At 36.7% G+C, this 20,657-nt stretch overlaps 2 protein-coding genes across 4 annotated transcripts in view; one reads left to right on the forward strand and one right to left on the reverse strand.

Moving 5' to 3' along the window:
* Nucleotides 1-580: 580 nt before the first annotated feature.
* Nucleotides 581-9,160, reverse strand: MBD4 (methyl-CpG binding domain 4, DNA glycosylase). Its single transcript, XM_070933594.1, has 7 exons — nt 9,051-9,160; nt 5,736-6,575; nt 3,748-3,822; nt 2,814-2,948; nt 1,997-2,146; nt 1,274-1,377; nt 581-753 (listed from the first exon to the last, which is right to left on the reverse strand). Exons 1-7 carry the CDS (start codon nt 9,058-9,060, stop codon nt 673-675), a joined length of 1,395 nt encoding a protein of 464 aa, XP_070789695.1. The 5' UTR covers nt 9,061-9,160; the 3' UTR covers nt 581-672.
* Nucleotides 9,161-9,479: 319 nt separating this feature from the next.
* IFT122 (intraflagellar transport 122) overlaps nt 9,480-20,657 on the forward strand; it is a 70,654-nt gene continuing 59,476 nt past the window's right edge. For 2 of the 3 annotated variants that reach the window (XM_070936874.1, XM_070936875.1), the window contains exons 1-7: nt 9,480-9,649; nt 10,763-10,829; nt 12,652-12,736; nt 13,532-13,610; nt 16,663-16,739; nt 17,493-17,559; nt 17,856-18,002. In XM_070936874.1, the coding sequence (XP_070792975.1) occupies nt 9,480-9,649; nt 10,763-10,829; nt 12,652-12,736; nt 13,532-13,610; nt 16,663-16,739; nt 17,493-17,559; nt 17,856-18,002 (692 nt within the window). Of the gene's footprint in view, nt 9,650-10,762; nt 10,830-12,651; nt 12,737-13,531; nt 13,611-16,662; nt 16,740-17,492; nt 17,560-17,855; nt 18,003-19,369; nt 19,538-20,657 lie in introns of all 3 variants that reach the window. The other variant, XM_070936876.1, reaches the window with a different exon arrangement.

Consider the following 20,657-nt stretch of genomic DNA (forward strand, 5'->3'; position numbering starts at 1 on the left):
GATTTGATACCACGTAGGAGACTAAAATGAGGACAAAGCTAATTTGCCATTTCATCAGTCCTTCCACCTCTTCAAAAACATACAGTATTTGAATTGTGATGCTTTCTTTCACAAGCCACAGATTCTAACTGTAATAAAAACTCTTTTAAATTCATGGGTATGGCTTCCTATCTTTAACATGATTTGCTATCAGAAAGCCCATGAGATACAGTCCTATCATAAAGAATGACAGATTTGGATGGGGGCTGTCACAATAGTTAGATCCACACCTTCTCATTGGTTTCTTGATTTTCATTGGTTTCATCACCATCTTCCTGATCCAGTCTGAATGAGAAACAGCAATCAGAAAATCAGTAGAAGAAGCCTCTTTCAGAGGGGTGGTTAGCTAACCTGAATTGGAATCTCAAGATGCTTGCTAAATTGTAAATTGTACAGAGTCCTGGTTTATTGTGTTCTGATATATTACGCTAAACAAACTTCAGTATTTAAAATGTCCATGATCAAAGGAGTGAAAACGAGAAATGTCACTTTTGAGCAAAATTATATAGAAAAATGGAATTTAATAAATTCTTTACAGGCATATAAAAGGAACATTTATACTTATAGTTAATAAAGTGGGATAGCAGAAAAAGCAGTTTAAAAAGTGAGAAAGGGCCAAGAGATTATAGAGAGCTAATAATTAAGATTTAATTTGTCATGGTTTTCCCGCAGCCAGGAATGATAAATGTTCAATTTGTGGTCTTGTGGCTGTACCTGAAAGAGACATGAACATGTTTTTACCTCATTAGTAGATCAGTGATCTAATCTAATGTCATCCATAAGCCATTTTGCACATTTTATTGTAATTTCATATTTATTTGCTGAAGTATAAAAATTTCTCTATCATAGAACAAAAGTAATTATTAGCATAAGACCTCTCAGATAAATATGAGAAAAGTATGGAGGGTCTAGTTTTATTTCTTAGGTTGTGATATTAAAAATACTTTGCAGAGCAAATGATTGTTGTTTTTTAAGATACAATAACAACAAAATGCAAAAAGGATATTCAAGTCTTATAATAGTTTAAAAAATTCTATCTAGAAGAGCATAACATTCTGTTGTTTTCTGCAGTTCTAATTCATACGAACCATGTATGTAGCTGTAACTCTTGTATTATTTCTAGGTTACAGATTGCTGTAATTAATATTAGTAATATTAAAATAATAATAATATGAAATTAATATTAGACTATCTATGATTTTGATTAAATTAAGAACACACAAGCATCTATTACCTCTTTCCATTCATTCACACAGAAAATTCTGTAAGAATCATTTCCATATTTTCCAATTCCATGTAATTCAATTGGATATTTCCACTGCTTAACCAAATATTCATCTAAGGAACAAAAGAAAAAGTTATAAAAAACTGGACTAAATTCTATTGGTTTTAAGTTTATGAAAAATAACTTATAAGACTTTAAGAGTAATTGCTCATTTATAAAAATGTGAACTACAAGAAATCAAAATCTTGATAAATTAAAGTCAGGAGCTCGTTCTACTATCAATAGCTAAACAAAAATAGAATACTCATAAATAACACAGATGGCACTTCACTTCTATGTTCAAATAATTTCTTACTAAATCCAAAAAGGATATATTATTAAAATATTCCAATGCCAAACTCTCCAAACTGTTTTAAGAATGGCAAAAGAATCAATGTTAAAAGTATCTACATAAATTAAACAAAAAACATGAAAAAGTTCATGAATATAGAGATTGTATATAAATGTTCTTTTGGATCACAACTTACAAATGGTAATGACTTCAAATATATGAAACAAATTTCCACTTCATGTCTCAATCATGAATGTATTAAGAGGTCTTTGGCAAACTATCATTCCTCAGTTTTGGTCTTCCAACCACAATAAGAAATACAAATGCTGATATATTATATAACTGTACCAAGGTTTTATGAGAGAATATACATTAAACATATGGAATATTATAGATATTACCTGAAAATTTGACAATGGTCTTTGCTCTGAGTTCATATAGGCCAAGAGGTTTAAGCAATTCTGACATTTCTTTCCAGTTGGTAGTTCTTGCTACATTTGGTGAAGGATATTTCTTAAAAAATTCCCACAGCACAGGGATAGCCATCTTTCCTAGGCAAAAAAAAGAAACTGTGAACAACATGTGCACTGAATTTGCAAAGCTGGCTGCAATTTCTCGAAAGACAGATTTTTCTGCACAGAAGTAACTTGGCACAAACCTGTTGACAGTTTTTAGCCATACTGATATCTTACAACTTACATACAGGATTCACAATTACATGTAAGTAATTTCAGTGACAGAAAATCATTGTGGTGTGAAGCAGCCCTATGGTTTATATTGTCAGTATGGTTATAACTTCATCATCTGATTTTTAAACTATATATGTATATGATCCAACCAAACTCATGTGATACATTGAGCAAATGTCACTATTGAATCTCTATCAGTTTAGTTCCCTTTGCATAATTTAAATTCAATACTTAATTCCCTTTTGCATAATTTAAGTTCAATACTGTCCTCTTTCTGGTTCTTACCAGCTGGATGATAGCCATTTTCTTAGGGAGAAAATCCAGATTCACTAGCAATACATCAAATCATAATTTGGATAGAGCCTCTTACATAGCACTTTATAGCCTGATTAGGACTCTGTGGGAAATTTATGTTTTAACTTGTCTGCAAAATGAATTGCACATGTCCCAACAGCACTGGACTGAACCACAGGAAAGCAATTCCATGCATGGGAATTCGAGAAGTGGCCATGATTGCTCTCTTATTTACCTGAGGTTTTGTTCAGAAATATAGTTGCAATCAGAAGTTTCCATGGATCATGAAACAGTGTTTCCTGAACCAGATTAAAAGGAGAACGAGGTGGAGTCCATTTCCTAAAAGCTTTCCTTCTTGGTGGACTTGGAGCTAATACAAAAAAGAGTGACCATAATTTACTTTTATTGTTTACAATTACTCCTATAGATACAAAGACAGTCTGGGTTGCTTTTTCAAGTTCTAAACAGAGAGATCAGATGCATCAAAAATTTGCTTCCTTCTGACAGTGTTTAGATGCTTCTGTTAGACTGGCAATAAATGAAGCAAACTGTGCCAACAATGTTAAAACTTCCCTTTCTCTTGTAAAGGCTGAAATTATTAAGAACTATGGTTAAGTTTGTCTTAATGAGAACAATCAGAAGCTATGTTCTAATCCTCAATCAAATTCTAGAAGTAACTAGAATTTTACATAAATCACTTTCCAATTTTTTTTATCAGTAGAGAATGATTGTTTGTTTAAAATCTAAATAAAACCTTCTGTTTTCACAATTCATGAATAAAAGCCCATGTGCCAGTGGATTGCTCATAATGGAAACAATGGTTTTCTATTACATCTTAATTCAATTAATGTAACCCTGACCAAATCTCTTTAGAAGGGATGATTCATTGGAAACCAAACAGCTATTCATATACTGTAATACATTTGAAATTATTCTGTTGTTTATAAATCACCCATCCAAATATTACCCATATTAATTTACTCAGACAACTATAAGTATTTATACTTATTTCAGAACATCTCTGCTTACATTTTATTATGCAGGTATAAAAACATTTTAATTTGCTTCCACATAAATATGACCAAGACTGCAAATCCTATTAGAATTATTTTTTTAAAAATAAGCTTGCTAATTTTCCACAAAGCATTTTCATATAAAAACATTTTTACCTTCTTTGATTAATTTTCTGGAAAAATATGGACTGGTTTTCCGTCTTTCCACTTGGATTCTTTGAGTACGGCTCTCTAATTGTAGAAAAGCAAAATAAAAAACAAAAGCAATAATGTAAAATTTTTAATTATGCTCTTTGTGGACAGAAGATACACACAGAACAATAATCCCTTCTTTCTGCAATACAGATAATCCTCAATTTACGACCACAATTGAGCCAAACTTTTGTGTTGTTAAGTGTGACATTTGTTAAGTGAGTTTTGCCCCATTTTACGACCTTTCTTGCCACAGTTGTTAAGGGAATCACTGCAATTGATAAGTTAGTAACCTGGTTCTTAAGTGAATCTGGCTTCCCCATTGACTTTGCTTGTCAGAAGGTTGCAAAAATGTGATCGCATGATCTTGGGACACAGCAACAGTCATAAATATGAACCAATTGTCAAGCATCTGAAGTTTGATGACATGATCATGGGGATGCTGCAAAGGTCGTAAGTGTGAAAAACGGTGATACGTTACTTTTTTCAGTGCTGTTGTAACTTTGAACCGTCACTAAACAAACTGTTGTAAGTCGAGGACTACCTGTACTAGCATTGCCTCTTTGATATCCAGATCTGGTTTTCAGGAAGAAGATAGGTTACGTGAAGGTGTGTGTGTGTGTGTGTGTGCGCATGTGTGGTGAGAGAGAGAGAGAGAGAGAGAGAGAGAGAGAGAGAGAGAGAGAGAGAGAGAGAGAGAGAGAGAGAGAGACATTGTTTTCCTTTTCTTCACTCCATGCAAGTATAACCAACCTCTAGTCCTTAACATACAACCGTAATTGAGCCCCCCGTTACTAATCCTGCTAACTTGATTTTACAGTATCTTTTTGTGATGGTCATTAAGCAAATATCCTTAGTTATTAAACGAACACCGTTAAGTGAACTCAGTGTCTGCAATGGCCATTTTGTGCCAGAAAATGGAAGTGAACAACTGTTTCTGGCAAAAAGTATTTTAAATACAAGTGGTTGCCGAGCACCTAAAATGTGATCATGTGACCACGAGGGGGGGGCTTCAAAATCCGGATCATAAATATTCTTTGGGTCCATTATAACTAAGCGACCAGTTGTAAGTGGAGGACTTACATGTATAAAAGCCAAGAACTAAGATGATCCTTTTTCTTTCTTTACAATAAACAAAAAATAAAGTTATTTATTCTTTCCAATAAATAACTTGTATTATTACAAAAGAGCCTGACTATAAAATACGAATAAAACTCAACATGGTTGGTCCTTAGGTTACCTTACAGATCATCCCCTAAGATGGAATCTGCTCGGTCTATACATTCTTAAGGATGAGTGGTTGTTTAGGGCCCCATTCTCGCTAGGGATCAAAGGGACACGGACCTAAATTTAATCCTTTTCTGAACCCTCCAACCTTTGGAACAACTTCTGCTTTTTTCCCAGAAATGCAGCAAGCAGTACCTTTACTGGCTTTTTAAAAATTTGTAAATCAATCCTCTTAGAGCAGAAGTGTCAAACTTGATTTCATTGAGGGTCGCATCAGGGCTGTATTTAACCTCTGGGACCCAGGGTGGGTGTGGCCAGGGTGGGTGTGGCCAGCTCAACATCACCTGTGTCGGGGGCACCTGTGGTGACCCGAGTGCTCTCCCAGTGAAAATGGGCTCCCAAGCTCCATTTTTGCCTGCGGCAGCTTCCTACATCCCTCTGCCAGCGAAAACAAAGCTCAGTAGGGCCATCTGCGGCCCTCGCAAGCTCCATTTTTGGCTGTGATGGCCTCCTGCAACCCTCTGCCAACGAAAACAGAGCTCGGGAGGGCCACTTGTGGGGCAGATTTAAGCACTGTAGGTCACAGGCTGTTTCCAGGGCAGCCCTGCGGACTAGATCTAAGCACCCTGTGGGCCAGATCCGATCCCCGGGCATTGAGTTTGACACTCCTGTCTTACAGGGTAGGTAATGTAAACATTCTGGAAAATAAATACATAAACACATACCTTTGGTTGATGTAAAAGGTTTCTCTCCGCACATCTGGGAAACAGTAACATCCAAAGTGGAAGCCCTCTGTTCACTTGCACTCTCTGAAGCCATCACATTTCTTTGCATTTCCGCTTCTGAACGATTTTTATCAGCAGCTGCAGTGATTCTGCTGCAAGAACTTTCAGTACATTTTAATATTTCTGTGCTTGTTTGGTGTTCTAAGAAAGGTTCAATCTGTTTATCATTCTGCTCTGTTTTTGGTTCAAACAACAGTTCATCCTTAAAACATATTTTTCTTTTCCTTGAACTTCTTCGGCATACTTTGTTTTCACTGGAATCACTATTAAATACACACATTTTGTTCTTACATATGGCACGTTTACTGCTTTGTGCCTGTTTTTTACACGCTGATAGACTCTGTATTTTGTTTTGGCCATCAGTGATATTCCTTATTTGAGAAGACTTTTTAGATTTTCTAACTTGAATCTTCCTTCGAATAGCACCATTTTTATCACTTTTGAAAAAACAATCCTTAGAAATATCTCCCATATTAGGCCCATCCTGCAAATAAATAGCAGGAATTTCTGGTTCTCTAGTATCGGATCGAAGTTCCAAGTTACTTTCTAGAGAAGATTTACAATCTCCTTCACTGTTTCCTAATCCAGGGAGTGAAACTGGATTCTTAGAAATGCAACTCTCAATTTCTGTGCCTGCATTTCTGGTAAAAGATCTTTTGGTTCTTAACCGTGTATTCCTCTGAACAGCCATACTAAAATCAAAATCCTCTGTTGTAAGAATGATATCTTTGTCCTCTTTAAAGTAATTCAAAAGAGCACGTTTAGATCTGAACTTGAGTCCTGGAGCATTGAGAGAAAAACAGTGCAATCAGTAAAGTTCATAATCATTGGGAAAAAAAACATGTATGTAAACAAAAACAATATAAGCAATCTAATGTCATTGCATTTGCCATCTTTTATCTTATCTTGTATTGATTTTATTGCAATTTCTTTGATTGTTATGAGAGTTGGTGAGTCAGGAGACATATAAGTTTAATAAATTATTAATAATCATAGTCGTTATGGAAAAATAATATAACAATAAACTACCATTTTAGAAAGATAAATCGAAACAATAATACTAGAACAATTTATAAACATATTTGCCAAATAGTAGAGATGCCAGGGAAGTATCCTTGAGAACCACAACTAAAAATGTGCAATGTATAATTATACATTTTATAATTATAATTATTTATAATACTACTACATAGTATTACAAGGGTCTCTTGCTTGAGCAAGGGTTGGACTAGAACAGGGGTGTCAAACTCGTGATGACACACTGTCGTCACGTGATGTATCACAACTTTTTCCTTCACTAAAATGGGGATGGCCAGCACATGATGCATCCAGCCCGCAGGCTGTGAGTTTAACACCCCTGGACTAGAAGATCTTCAAGGCCCTTTCCAACTCTAATGATGATGATATACAGAGTTTATGAAATAGACTGAACTTCACCAAATGAACACAGTATGGTGCAGAAGTAGTAACCATATTTTGTAAACAATCACAGGAAATGGTGTATTTGAGAATGTTATATTTGTGAGTATATTATGAGCACAGAGTGGAACATCTTAATATTCCTGAAACTCAAGCACTTTAAGCCGCATTAGATTTTTTATATATAAAGTACAGAGTTTTTGGCAAAAAGTATCATATCATTGAATGCGTTCCCTATACTGCAACAGGTTGTATCAGAAGTAGAAATGCAAGAGAGACAACTGGGATTACCTGATCAAACAAACAATATATTTTCCTGCTGTTCTACCAGTTTGTCTTTGGTTTATTGTATTTTCCCATTCTTCTAGAAGTGTTTGATGACAGACTGGAAATTCTAAAGATACTGCTCCTTACTTCCCATTACACTTCACTGGACTTTCAGTGTTGGCTTCAGGCTCTTCTTTCCTGGGGCCAAAGGTTTCTTTACTACCGTTATAAGTAATTCTTTCTCTTTGGTTGTATCTTTGGTCCTGTGTGTATCACTTATAGCACTGTCAATAAATACAACAGGACCAATTTTTGTAAGCCGCTCTTTTGTATGGGTTCTTTTTTTAACCTTTTCATAATTTAAAATGTTTTTTTCTGCATTTCTTTCAACCATCAGCCTCTACCTTACTTTTTTCCCCCATTCCAAGTGAAAGCACTCACTGATGTAAGGTAAGCTCCTGCATTGTCACTTATACATATCTTTAGTTCCAAATTTGCCAGTGTTTTGGTATTGGTACGGGAGCCATAAAAAAAATTAATACGAGCTCTAATAAAGAGATTCTGATTTAGTTTCATGAACTCACGCTGTGACAGTGTTTCCCATCCTGGATAGCTCAATGTTGGGTGGACTTCAGCTCCCAAAATTCCTCTGCCAATGTGATCTTTGCTGAAAATTCTAGGAGTTGAAATTCAGATATGGAAGTTGCCAGGGTGAAGAAACATTGTTCTAATTAATTCAAGGTCTTGTTATAAGGTCATTGTTAAAATGACCTTATAACAATCCTGCTAAGGTTGGACTGAGAGCAAATGAATAGCTTAAAGCTTGCATCACGAGCTTCATGGCAAGCAGACACTTGAATTTATGTTCTCTACTTCTGTACAGTATTTTAACTAATTACCTAATTGACTTTCTACCTAGTGCTGATTGATTCCTAGGCATTATGAGTTTTGGTCAGATCCATCTAATTACAGTATTGCAATTTCTACTTTCATAAGGCAAGCAACTTTGCTTCTATCTTCTAGAAAATTGCATCTTCAAATGCAAATATAGAAATGCAGCTCAATTCTTTGCATTTCTGCTGGCAGAAAAAAAAATATTTTGTTGAATGGGTCTTGTACAAAAATAATTGTTAATTTTACACTTGCTGCCGTACAGGAGCACTTTTCCCATGCTACAGCTTCAGTTATCTTCTCACCCTTCGCGAAATCGAGAGGGATACTTTGCAGAACAAACAGGCAGTCTTCTTCTAGGTGTTGCCTGTTATCAATGCAAGACTGAGCACCGCTGATCAGCAGGTAATCTATTAAATAAGAGCTTTTAATCCCAAAATCCCGATTTGAGAAAACGGACACCACCATCCTATTCCTACCATGCATTGTACGCTGGGAAATTTAACAAGTATCATTGTCAAACTCAATCTACAGAACACAAACGGGGTTCCACTTCTATTATGACATCATCACTGAGACCAAACCAATAGAATAATCTGATTGGCACAATCTAATGGCTATAATAATATTTTCCATCTCTCCTCTGTTTCCTCCCAGTTGGAAAAAAAAAATCCTTACCTGATCTCATAGAACTCCTTCTCTTCCTATTTTAACACCACGACTGACTTCCCGCAAAAGGCGCCAATTCTTACTATATAGAACATATCTTCATTGAACGCATGCGCACTTTAAACTCTTATAATCTCGTCCCGGAAAATAGAAGAGTCTAACGATCTTTTCCTAAGAAAGGGATAGTTAGGAGGAAAAGAAAAAAAAAAAAAAACCACACACCGCAGCTTCGATTGACCACGCCCCCCTGGGTGACGCAAGCGCACTTTTCGCGACACTAACTTTCCCCTCTCTTCCGCGGGCTATTGGAAACAGTAATAATCTGAAAAGGCTCGGCGAAAGAACTGAAGACATGCGCGGACGACGCTGGCGGGAGCTGATCGCGCTTGCGCACGGGGCATTTCTTGGACCTTCGCAGGCGTTTAAAGAGGAGTGCGCATGCGTGTTGCCTTGGGAGGCCGGCTGGCGTCCTGCGTCAATAAATACAAACAAACAAACAAAAAAAGCCACCCCAAAAGAGTGAGAGAGTTGGGTGCCGGCGAGGGCGATGCACCTGAAGGGGACGACATGCGAGCTGCGTTGACTTGGAGGGATAAGGTCGAGCAGTGGTAAGAGGCGGTCCTCTCTCCGACACGGGGCTGGGGAGGATAACGGGGAAGGGAGTTGCATTTAGCAGGAGGAGGACTCTTGAGAAGGAACCGCTACCACAGTGTGCTTTTTTCATCTTTCTCTATAAGCTATGGATTATTTTAAACAACTCCAATATAAATGCATTTATTAAATGTACATGGCATATAAGTGAATGAAATAAGAGAATATCGGGGTTGTTGAACTGTGGAGTCCTTGGTGCTCTCTGAGCTTAGTTGTTTGCTTGAGGATGTTTCCTGACCCAACTAGATAACTTCATCAGTGCAGGTGAATGTGGGGGGCTTGCTCCCTGTTTATATGCAGTACCATAAATAATAAGGTATGCCTCTCCGGCTTTTCTCTTATGTAACCCCAAATACGTTACATAATAAATGGATGGGAATTGCAAGATCTTTGTGGGGGTAAAAATGGAATAAATACCAAAATAAATGAAAAAGTTCAGGTAGTCCTTCAGTTACAACAGTTCATTTAGGGACTGTTCAAAGTTACAACAGCACTGAAAAAAAGACTTATGACCGTTTTTTCACAGTTACGACCTTTGAAGCATTCCCATGATCATGAGATCAAAACTCAGTTGCTTTGGCAACTGGTTCATACTTATGGCCATTGCTCTGTCCCAAGGTTGTGTGATCAACTTTTGTGACCTTCTGATGAGCAGAGTCAATGGGGAAGCCAGGTTCACTTAACCAGGTTACTAACTTATCAACTGCAGTGATTCACTTAACAACTGTAGCAAGAAAGGTCGTAAAATGGGGCAAAACTCACTTAACAAATGTCTCACTTAGCAAATTTTGGACTCAATTTTGGGTCATAAATCGAGGACTACCTGTATACTAATCCATGATTTTCTTAAAACAAAATGAATAAAGAATAATTTAATTGCATAACACTAAAGTATATATAATAATTTGGCCATGACAATTGTTGGGTCCACACAGTATCCTAAACTAAAACCAATTATGCCACATTGATACATTATGCAACTGTTTTGTAGATTGATAACCTATCTGATGAAAATAACAAATAAATAGATAAGAAAACTTGCCTTTTAGCAGCATTCTTTGTTTTCACAGTATCTACGACCTTGCCTTTAAGCCTGATGGAACACAACTAATAATTGCATCTGGAAACAGATTACTGGTATGAGGTTTTAAAAAATACAATATGTGTCCTAAAAGAGATTTGAATTAGAAAAAATATTTGAAATGGTGTTAATACTTAAACAGAATATTACCAAGAAATCCCAGGATTATAAATTTGCTTGGGAGGTGGGGGTGAGGATGGGGAGGTGGTTTACTTGAGAGTAGTGGAAAGACATTAGAAAATACCTTAGAAAAGGTGGATTATTTGGATGCTGAATTCAGTCACCAATAAAGGAGTATATTTGAGTATATAAAGGGTTGACATGAGGGATCCTTGGTGCTTTCTGAGCTTCCTTGTTTTCTTGCAGACGTTTCATTACCCAAACTAGGTAACATCATCAGTGCTAGTCCAAGCTGAGAGAGCACCAAAGACGACTCGTGAATTCAGTCAGAATTCAGGCCTAGGCATGTAATGAAGATGTCATTGATTGTGCTAGTGGGTTACCTCTGAAGTGATTTGGTAAGGGACTTGCCCCTTTCTCAGTTTGTCATGGTTGGAGATTGGAGCCGTTGTTCTACAGTAGTAGTCCTTTTTAACACGTGGTTTCAGTTAGTAGTTATGGATGAGATCAGCCCAGTGCTATAGGGCTTCCTTATCTTTCTGTTTGTTGACCATCTATATCAGAGGTGTCAAACTCAAGGTCTGCGGGCTGGATCCAGCCCGTGGGGTGCTTGAATATGGCCTGTGGGGCTGGCCTGGAAATAGCAAAGACTGGCCTGCAGTGTCTCTGGCAGCCAAACCCCCCGCCCCACCCCCTGTTTTCAGCCTGGATGGCCTCCTGCAACACTTCGCCGGCCAAAACGTTTTGGCCAGCAGACTGCTGCAAGAGGCGTCCATACTCCCCCCCCTTTGGTCAGCCCACAGAGGAGAACTACAATGCTGAACCGGCCCTCGAAAAAATGCAGTTTGACACCCCTGATCTATGTGCAGCCATTGAGACAAGCGATCAGTCAATTCAGGATGTAGTGTCCTCAACATGCTGATGACTTTTCCATTGCTATCCTGGGCTACCCTGGGCCACGATATGGAAGTCTTGTCCTGATGTCTAAAGGCTATTAGTATATGAATGAGACAAAATAGAGTGATGAAAAAGACAGGCCAGATATTGTTGGTTTGTTCAGGTTTCTGATTGTTTCCAGTGTCATGTCTCAAATGGGAGATGTTATCCCTCAAGAAGTAAGCATGTAAACTGGGAAGTCTCCTGGTTTATGGCAACTGCTAGGTGGGAAAATGGATGTCTGCAATGTGCTTTGCATGAGGCTGTTTTTGAAGATTTCTGGAAACTAGAAACGGTTTTTTGATTCTGTTTGCTGGGAGGTCTTAACCACCAGAACATTACCACTTATGCTTAGTTTTGTATTGGTGTCCAATAGAGTTTTAAGTACAATTCAAAATGCTGGAAAATAAAACAGATGAATGTGGAATTATGAATTGTGCCATTTTAGTGTATGATTATTCTAATTAATGACTGAATTATTGATTAATATGTTCTTTATAAATCAAACTAATAATAATAATAATAATAATAATAATAATAATAATAATAATAATAATAATAATACTCTTACTGTGAGTGTTATTGTTCCATAATGTATACCTTAGGTGCCATTGTTTATAATATTCATGGTGGATGTTTTGGTGTATTATGTAGTTATGGTACCTTTGCTGTCATGTTGAATCATCTGGAATTTTGCAATATAGAATTGGAGATCTAAGAGCATTTTTCTGCAGATTATCTTTGTTTTAAAATAGTTTGTCTTAAAGTATTATTTTTATGTATCTGTACTATTATACTTTCTGTGTTATTTTATCTGTACAGGTGTATGATACATCTGATGGAACATTAATCCAGCCCTTGAAAGCCCATAAGGATACAGTATACTGTGTAGCATATGCAAAAGATGGTAATATGAAATCCACTTGTTTACATTTTCTACAATTACATTTGCCTTTTTTATGTCATCAGTATAAGATCTATATAGCATCTTTTGCTAACTGAGGCAAAGAATTGGATCAACTCCTGATCAAACTTTCTTAAGAAGTGTTAAGTTTTTTGGGATGTTCAAAACATTGCTAATAATTTCAATTCCAAGTAGTACAATTTTGAATTATTGTTGTTAGCATATTTCAGTACAGTGTCTACTTTTGCCAGTTGGGAATTTGTGCACAAGGAACTCAGAACTTCTCAGATTTATTTTTTTAGCAAGATTTTTCACAGCTAAGTTGCTTTCTGCTAATACAAAAGAAACAACGTATGCATTAATAGTTATTGTATGCTTTTCATAATTATATAAATATTACTTTCTCAACTAGAAAGATGTTGGGTATATCCACTAACAAAAATATAGTTATCAGCAACACATTTTAAAGTTCTTTCAATGAGAAAAAGATTGATTTAATAAATCTTTTTTGAGAAGTCTTTAGGTCTGGTAGTCTGCTAAACAGATAGCAGGTTCTTGCCAACATTTGAAAGTGCCTTTGAGATCATATTAATACATTTGTACAAATTGTACTGCAATGAAAAAAAAATCTAATTAAAAATACAATTAGTTGTCAATTGATCTAATTAAAAAACATTTTGTGTTTTATACCATAGATACATATATGAAATATGGTTATGTTTCATTTCTGTGTTTTAATTTAAATATTCATTCTAAAGCTACTTCATAATTTATATTGGCTTCTACAAATTTTCCTAGGAAAACGCTTTGCATCAGGAGCTGCAGACAAAACTGTCATAATCTGGACTTCAAAGTTAGAAGGTATCCTGAAGTACACGTAAGTGATTATGACTTTGATGTATGAGTGTTTCAGAATTACTTTTAATATAAACAGAAGAAATCTTGACACAAAGAAGAAAACAATTTTATAGGGACTAGATCTATTTGAAAAAGACACCTGGTATAGTAAGGTCTGAGGATAATGGAGGCCGTACCAGTAGCCAACATAGAACATGGGTCAGCAATCCTGGCCCTCGCCCGATAAAAGTTCGCAGTTCACATGATTGAGTAAATATCTGAAGAAGTTTAAACATTGAATATGGGATTTGTGATTCTGTGCTTCTTTGTAAAGCAATTTTTTCAGAAGTCGGTTAACTCAATAGTGGCATGATATAGGATTCAACTGTTTAAAGGATTTTTATATGTTTCTATTTCATTTTTAAAACAATAAGCTCCTGAGCTTGGTTAGTGTGCACAGCACAAGCTTGAACATAAGGATGTAACTCCAACACATTTTCTTTTTTGCTTGATAGCTGCCTCTCTTTTTTTCTACCTCCATTAGTAGCAAGGGACTCCCTCCTTGCCAGTTGACTGACAGGAACAGCACCTGGCTTACTTGTTTTATCACTAGCTAATCAACCAAATAATCATACTGATGAGAGAAATAGATAGTTAATTTCCTGGTGAAAGTACAGATAGAGAATGATGATCCCAAGCAAAAGTAGTAGAAAATATCCATAGCCTCAGTGATTTTAGTCAGGGATTTTGGGAGGAAGAAGGAAGTAACTCAACTTCTTCCCTCTTACAAAGAGGGAAGCTTTGTACTTCTTTCTTCCAAAGAAGTACAAAGCTATACTTTGTACTTCACGGCTGACTCTGGAAGATCATATTACGACCGTGACCAGGGGGGTATTTGCCCAGATTCGTCTGGTGTGCCAGTTGTTCCCCTATCTGGACCGTGATGCCCTACGCACAGTCACTCATGCGCTCGTCACCTCCCGGATTGACTACTGCAATGCTCTCTACATGGGGCTGCCCCTGAAGACCACTCGGAGGCTTCAACTGGTGCAGAATGTGGCCGTGTGGGTAGTGATGGGAGTGTCCCGACACTCTCATGTTACATCCCTCCTGCGGGACCTGCATTGGCTACCAGTTGCCCTCCGGGTGAGATTCAAGGTGCTGGTAATCACCTATAAAGCCCTACATGGCTTAGGCCCGGGGTATTTGGCGGACCATCTGCGGCCAGCGACAGCTCCCCATCACCCGGTGCGTTCCCACAGGGAAGGCCTCCTTGGGGTGCCGTCGATCAGACAATGTCGGCTGGCAACCTCTAGGGAGCGGGCCTTCTCTGTGGGCGCACCTACCCTGTGGAATTAGCTCCCCCTGGGGAGATGGCCCCTGACCTTCGCTCTTTCTGCCGTGGCCTTAAAACATGGCTATTTCGCTTGGCCGGCTTGGACTGAAGGGGTTTTAGAGGGGATTTTAATGGTTTTTATAGTTTTATTGGGTATTTTTTTTTTTTTAAATTGAACTTTATGGGTTTTATTGTTGTGAGCCGCCCTGAGTCCTTTCGGAGATAGGGCGGCATATAAGTCCAAATAATAAATAATATACTCCTTAAATTCTTTGTAAGAGGGAAGAAGTTGAGTTACTTCCTTCTTCCTCCCAAAGATCCCTGACTAAGATCACTGAGGCTATGGATACAGTGACTGTGCAAATAGATCTCTTGGAAAACATTGTGAATTTCTGTCCTGACTAAAACTTGAGTGTATATAACATTACACATATTAAGATCACATGAAGGGCCATGGGATTCCACAAAATAAACAGATCATAAACAGATCATAAACATTGCTACTAATGGAAGTTTTGAAGTTTTGTTGATAAACAACTTAATTGTTTCAGAAGTATCCCATTACTTTTCAGAAAAAAAGGAATATCTTCCTATTCCTTGTAAATGAGTTGAACATATTTATTATCCCGTACTATTACCCTCCGTTTAGCCTGAATATCAGTATTCATAATACTCAGTCAACAAAGCCATGTTTCAGTATATCTGGAAGACATCTGTGTTGTGAATGCCTGAAACAGGTTCTCAGCATGACATTTATGAACAAAGCTAGCTATAGCCTTTTTACAAGTACAGTAAAACTTCAAATTAACAAGCATCTATTTAACGACTTCTTCCAACAGACCAAATTTAGGGCAAATACCCCATTACTTCAAGTAACAGACAAGTCCAAACTAGTTGGATGAGGCAGTTAAATTTACATAAATGTTTTATTATTTGCAGCAATTATACAAATGGTGTACATTGCTGAGAAGTACATAGTTTAAGCAATTTAAGATAAGCTTGGTTGGTCTGTTAAATTGAGATTTCACTGTCTGTTCACTGATGCAGTGCAGAGCAGGGGCCCCCAACCTTTTTGGTTCTGTGGACCGGTGGCTGTGGCTTCAGTGGTTTCTGCAGTGGTGGTGTGGGGGATGGTTTCATGTGCGCATTCTGTGCATGCACAAATGAAGCTTTGCACGCTTGCCTGCCTCTTCAGCACCCTGGTTCCCAATGGGCCATGACCTGGTAGTGGTGTGCAGCCCGGGGATGAGGGACCCCCCAGCATAGAGGGTCAAAATGTACAAAATATTTAAAATATTTGCTAAATCCTTTATAAGCATATGAGTAGTTTCATGCTGGATTGGATCCCTGACCCACCTAGTCCAGCAGTCTGTTTTCCCAAAGGCCAACCAACTGTACAAGGAAGTCCACTGGTCTCCATAGGCAATTACATTGCCATCAAGGCTAATAGTCACTTAAGAGTTTAAATAGAAGCCAGGTGAATCCTTACAGTAATATAACCTTTTTTTAATGAATTAGATAAGGGATGTTATGCCCCCCCCACTTCTTTCTTCAATCTACAACATGAATCAAAATCTAGATCTATGGCAGTAAAGAGAAATAGAAAACCCTTACTGCTATAATTCAGAGGTTATCCAGACTACTACAGCCCATATTTGATAGCTTTTATAAAAAGCTGGCATAGATTTTCCATATTGATTTCGTTTGCCATTCTTCCAATGCTTCTCTTTCACTGTTGTTTGTTAATTTGTTTTAGGCACAATGATTCTATACAATGTGTGTCTTATAATCCTGTTACACATCAACTTGCATCCTGCTCTTCAAGTGATTTTGGTATGGATTCCCCATTGCCGAATTCTTAAGTTCAAATTCTAATGCTTCATGTAGCAAAGGAAGAAACCCAGCAAGAGTTGCAGACATTACTATAATATTGGTTTAGGTAGCCCAAAGTTGAAATGTAATATGTGAGTAAAGCTTCCCCCCTCCTTTCTCTTGTTTGCCCTCTACACATGTGAATCTGCTTGGATATTTCCCAAACCCCAGGGCAGATTTTGAAAACAAAAGGTGGAAGCTATTCTCCTCCTTGTTTTTTATGACAGGAATTGTTCATTAGTGTGAAGGGCAGATTGTATAAAATCCCAAGATATTATAATATTTTATTAGAAATGTGGGAGCTTGGTTTCCAGCATGCCAAACTACCTGTCCATCTGGTCCAGTTTTGTTGTTTAGCATCAGCTTTTAGGTTCTCACTTAATTGGTAATGCCAGAGGTTGAACCTAAATTTAATGCACTTGAGGCACTATCGTTGAGCTACAGTCTTCCCAGACCATTGTAGTCCTTTCTTTATAGATGATGGACAATGGGTAACATTATGAAATGCTACAATGCAAGCATTGTGTGGTACCAATACAATGGTACCAATATTGGAGAGGACAGTCAGATTGAAAGAAATCTTATTAAGATGAATAACACATATGATGAACATTAATGTCATTATTTTTAGCAGTTATTGTATAACTGCTTTTAAATGCTCTTACAATTATAACAGTTTTTTAATTCCTGTATTTTGATTTTGTTGTTTTTAAGGACTGTGGTCTCCTGAACAGAAGTCCGTCAACAAACATAAAGTTAGCAATAAGATCACTTGTTGTAGGTATGTAAGTATTTGGCTCAAATATTATAATTTGGGCTTTCAAATGATACATAGTTATGTTTATGAGTTGCTGCTCCACACAAAACATGATGCAGTTAAAGTAGGAATGGGGCATTGCTTTTGGTCTTAGAGCCGAAAGCATTCCTTCCTGACTAAGTGGCCAGATAGTATCAGCGGCAGAGTGGCCTTTCTCCCTCAGCAAACTCTCCACTCCCCAAATATCCTCCATTTCATACTGCTGATTCCCTCTAGCTCTGAGAAACATTTAGCCTATTGTATTGTGTTTTTTTTCCCAGTTGGACGAATGATGGACAATATCTCGCTTTGGGGTTGTACAATGGTATTGTCAGCATTAGGAATAAAAATGGTGAAGAGAAAGTCAAAATTGAACGACCAGGAGGATCTTTATCTCCAGTTTGGTCTATTTCTTGGAATCCATCAAGGTAACATGTTTGTGTCTTGAGTGAAAAGATAAAGCTTCATATATTCAGTGTGTTCTTGGTATCTTTAATAAGTATCATTGCAATCTAGCCTGTAGATTTCAGGAGTTGGCATATTACTACCGATCTGTGATTAATTTTGGGAATAAATCCTGAAGTTTTTCTAATGTAAGAAACAAGAAAGTTCCCTATTACATTTGGCCATAGGAAAGATCATATTCTCTTTCACTTGGTTTGCTTAACATACAAATTTTCTGTTTCTAAGAGCTGAATGGTTAAGTTGCTCATATTTGCTCCAGATTTCACTCTGGCATTTTCTCATTTTGCTTAATAAAAACAGAGAAATGTAAGGGGAATCACAATAATTAATATTAATTAATTATTAATTTCTACTTTTTCATCATTTATGTACTGTATGAATGTCCTCCAAAAGTGTTTATAATTAACTATAAACTCCATATCACTGTATAGTAAAACCATTAAAAACAAGCATAAAAGAATTGTGGGGTCCTTGATAAAAGAATTTGACTGCAGGGATGGGTATTACATAAACATGAGAAACTTTTGCAGAGAAAGCTGTATCCTGTTTTCCCATTCCTCATACCCCAAGGAGGATATGATAAATATTTAAGCAGCTAGATCGGTTTTGCATAGTATATGGTAGCAAATTCATCTAATTATATATGGGTTCTATATCTACATGCTAACAATGTCTAAAAACATTTAAATGAATATCTGATTGAGCTTCTTAAAAAGAATATTCTTTTCAAGAACGAACCTTCACCCTCATCCTACACCCGAGCTACAGGTATTTGATACTATTGCAAAGAATAATATTTTTAGAGAAAAGCTCCTCAAGAGGCTAGGAGGTAGGATGTTTATTTGAACTTTTCCCCCATTCTTTTCACTGTATCCTATGCAATACACTTATTTTGTCCATTGATTTCAGTGGCCCAATACATGGGATGCTATAAAAAAAACTTTGTGAGAAAGTATTGTAGTGATAATAATGAAATTCTATATTAATTGATTGGTTTTACTATTGTGACTGAGAAGCTACGATCCACCCAATCATTTCAAATGATGTGTGTGTGTGTGTGTGTGTGTGTGTGTCCAGATCAGCGATTTCCATTATCTTTCTCCCTAAAGTCTTTGTTTTAAAATGCTATATTTTCTACAGCCTGATTAAAAAAAGTTTTTCTGGAACAATACATTCTGTATATTCTAGATTCTAGAATATTTAAGGGAGACTGCAAAGTCTTGTCTGGGAAAAAATATTTAATTCCAGGGCACTGACCTTTGAACTAACATATTTTGAAAGTTGAATTATGTGGCAGTAGTTCATGTGAACAAACAATTGGTATTTGCAGTCGCTGGGAGAATCTCTGGAGTGCTAGAGACAGCGAAGAAGAGGACGAGGCAGGTCACACCTGTTTAGAGGATATACCAGTTCTGAAGTCCATCACATGCAGTAGTCAGGGTAGTGAGGCAGAGGAAGAAGAACGTGAGGAAGATGAGAGTCCTAGGAATGCCGGCTCGTGAGTGAAATATCAAGGAAATAAAGCTATACCATTTTAGGATCAATATAGATATGTATAGAATCCTACTGATTCACATTTCATTATCACAAATAATGTATTTCATAATGTAAAAGCAGTATAATGAGTTTCACAAAATTTTTCATACTGATTTTGCCAACTTCTCTAATTTGACCTGGTATACTAAAAGTTGAGTTTAGCACAAACTCCTGCATGAGGCAGATGTTTTCCCATATTCCAGAAATTTGACACCACAAACTCTCAGAGCTGAAGGAAATTGGAAAAATATTCACAGTGCATCATTAATTCCTTCTAAGGAACCACAGTCTACCACCTTGTGTTGCTTTAAAAGCTCACTGAAGTACCCAAAAGCAGTTCAGTGGGAAAAGCCATATAGGTCAAATCTAACTTTTAACTATTAATAGGAAGATGCTGCCTTCTCTTAAAAAGTCTAGAATAATTTACAAGCTAAAATGTTATTATAGCTCAGTAGTAAAGACCATAGTTTAAAGCGGTTCTTCATATAGTGTAGGGAATACTTATTTGGAAACTCTGAAAACCTATTGCAAGCAATTATAGACAATGCTGAATTAGATTTCACCAAATACCAACAGGTCAAATTACCAGGACCAGCATCTAAGAAATAACGAAAACAAAATCTGTCCCAGAAAGTGTCTTGTTATTACTCTCTGAAGGAACAAGATGTATTATTTTAGCACATACAAATATTTGATGCAGTTATGAAACTGAAATTTATTCATGAAAGAAAAATACAAAAAAGTTATATGAATATTCATCCCTGACAAATTGTTCAGTTAATCTTATAGATATGTTCATATACAGTACATTTAAGTCAATTTATTTATTTATTTATTTATTTATTTATTTATTTATTTATTTATTTATTTAATATACTTTATTAAATTTTTAAGTCAATTTATTTAATATTAAAAGGGGGGGGGAGGAATGAAAGTTTATAGCCACACGCCCACATATTTAAATGCAGACCAAATTTCTAAACAGGCCTCCACTCAAGACTCCTGATATGAAAATGTCCTTCCATTTTTATAATATTAATCTCTTCCCAATCATAAGACTCTATGTTTCTTTTGATATCTTC

The sequence above is a fragment of the Pituophis catenifer genome, unplaced genomic scaffold (assembly GCF_029215685.1).
Source record: "Pituophis catenifer annectens isolate HBS135680 unplaced genomic scaffold, rPitCat1.0.hap2 SCAF_2, whole genome shotgun sequence".
NCBI lineage: Eukaryota > Metazoa > Chordata > Lepidosauria > Squamata > Colubridae > Pituophis > Pituophis catenifer.

Excerpts from the sequence above, each read along its gene's own strand:
- MBD4 (XM_070933594.1), bottom strand. Across the intron at positions 2,949-3,747 it reads CAGAAAATTAATCAAAGAAG|CTCCAAGTCCACCAAGAAGG; the intron begins GTAAAAATGTTT and ends TTTTTGTATTAG. Across the intron at positions 2,147-2,813 it reads ATTTCTGAACAAAACCTCAG|GAAAGATGGCTATCCCTGTG; the intron begins GTAAATAAGAGA and ends TTTTTTGCCTAG.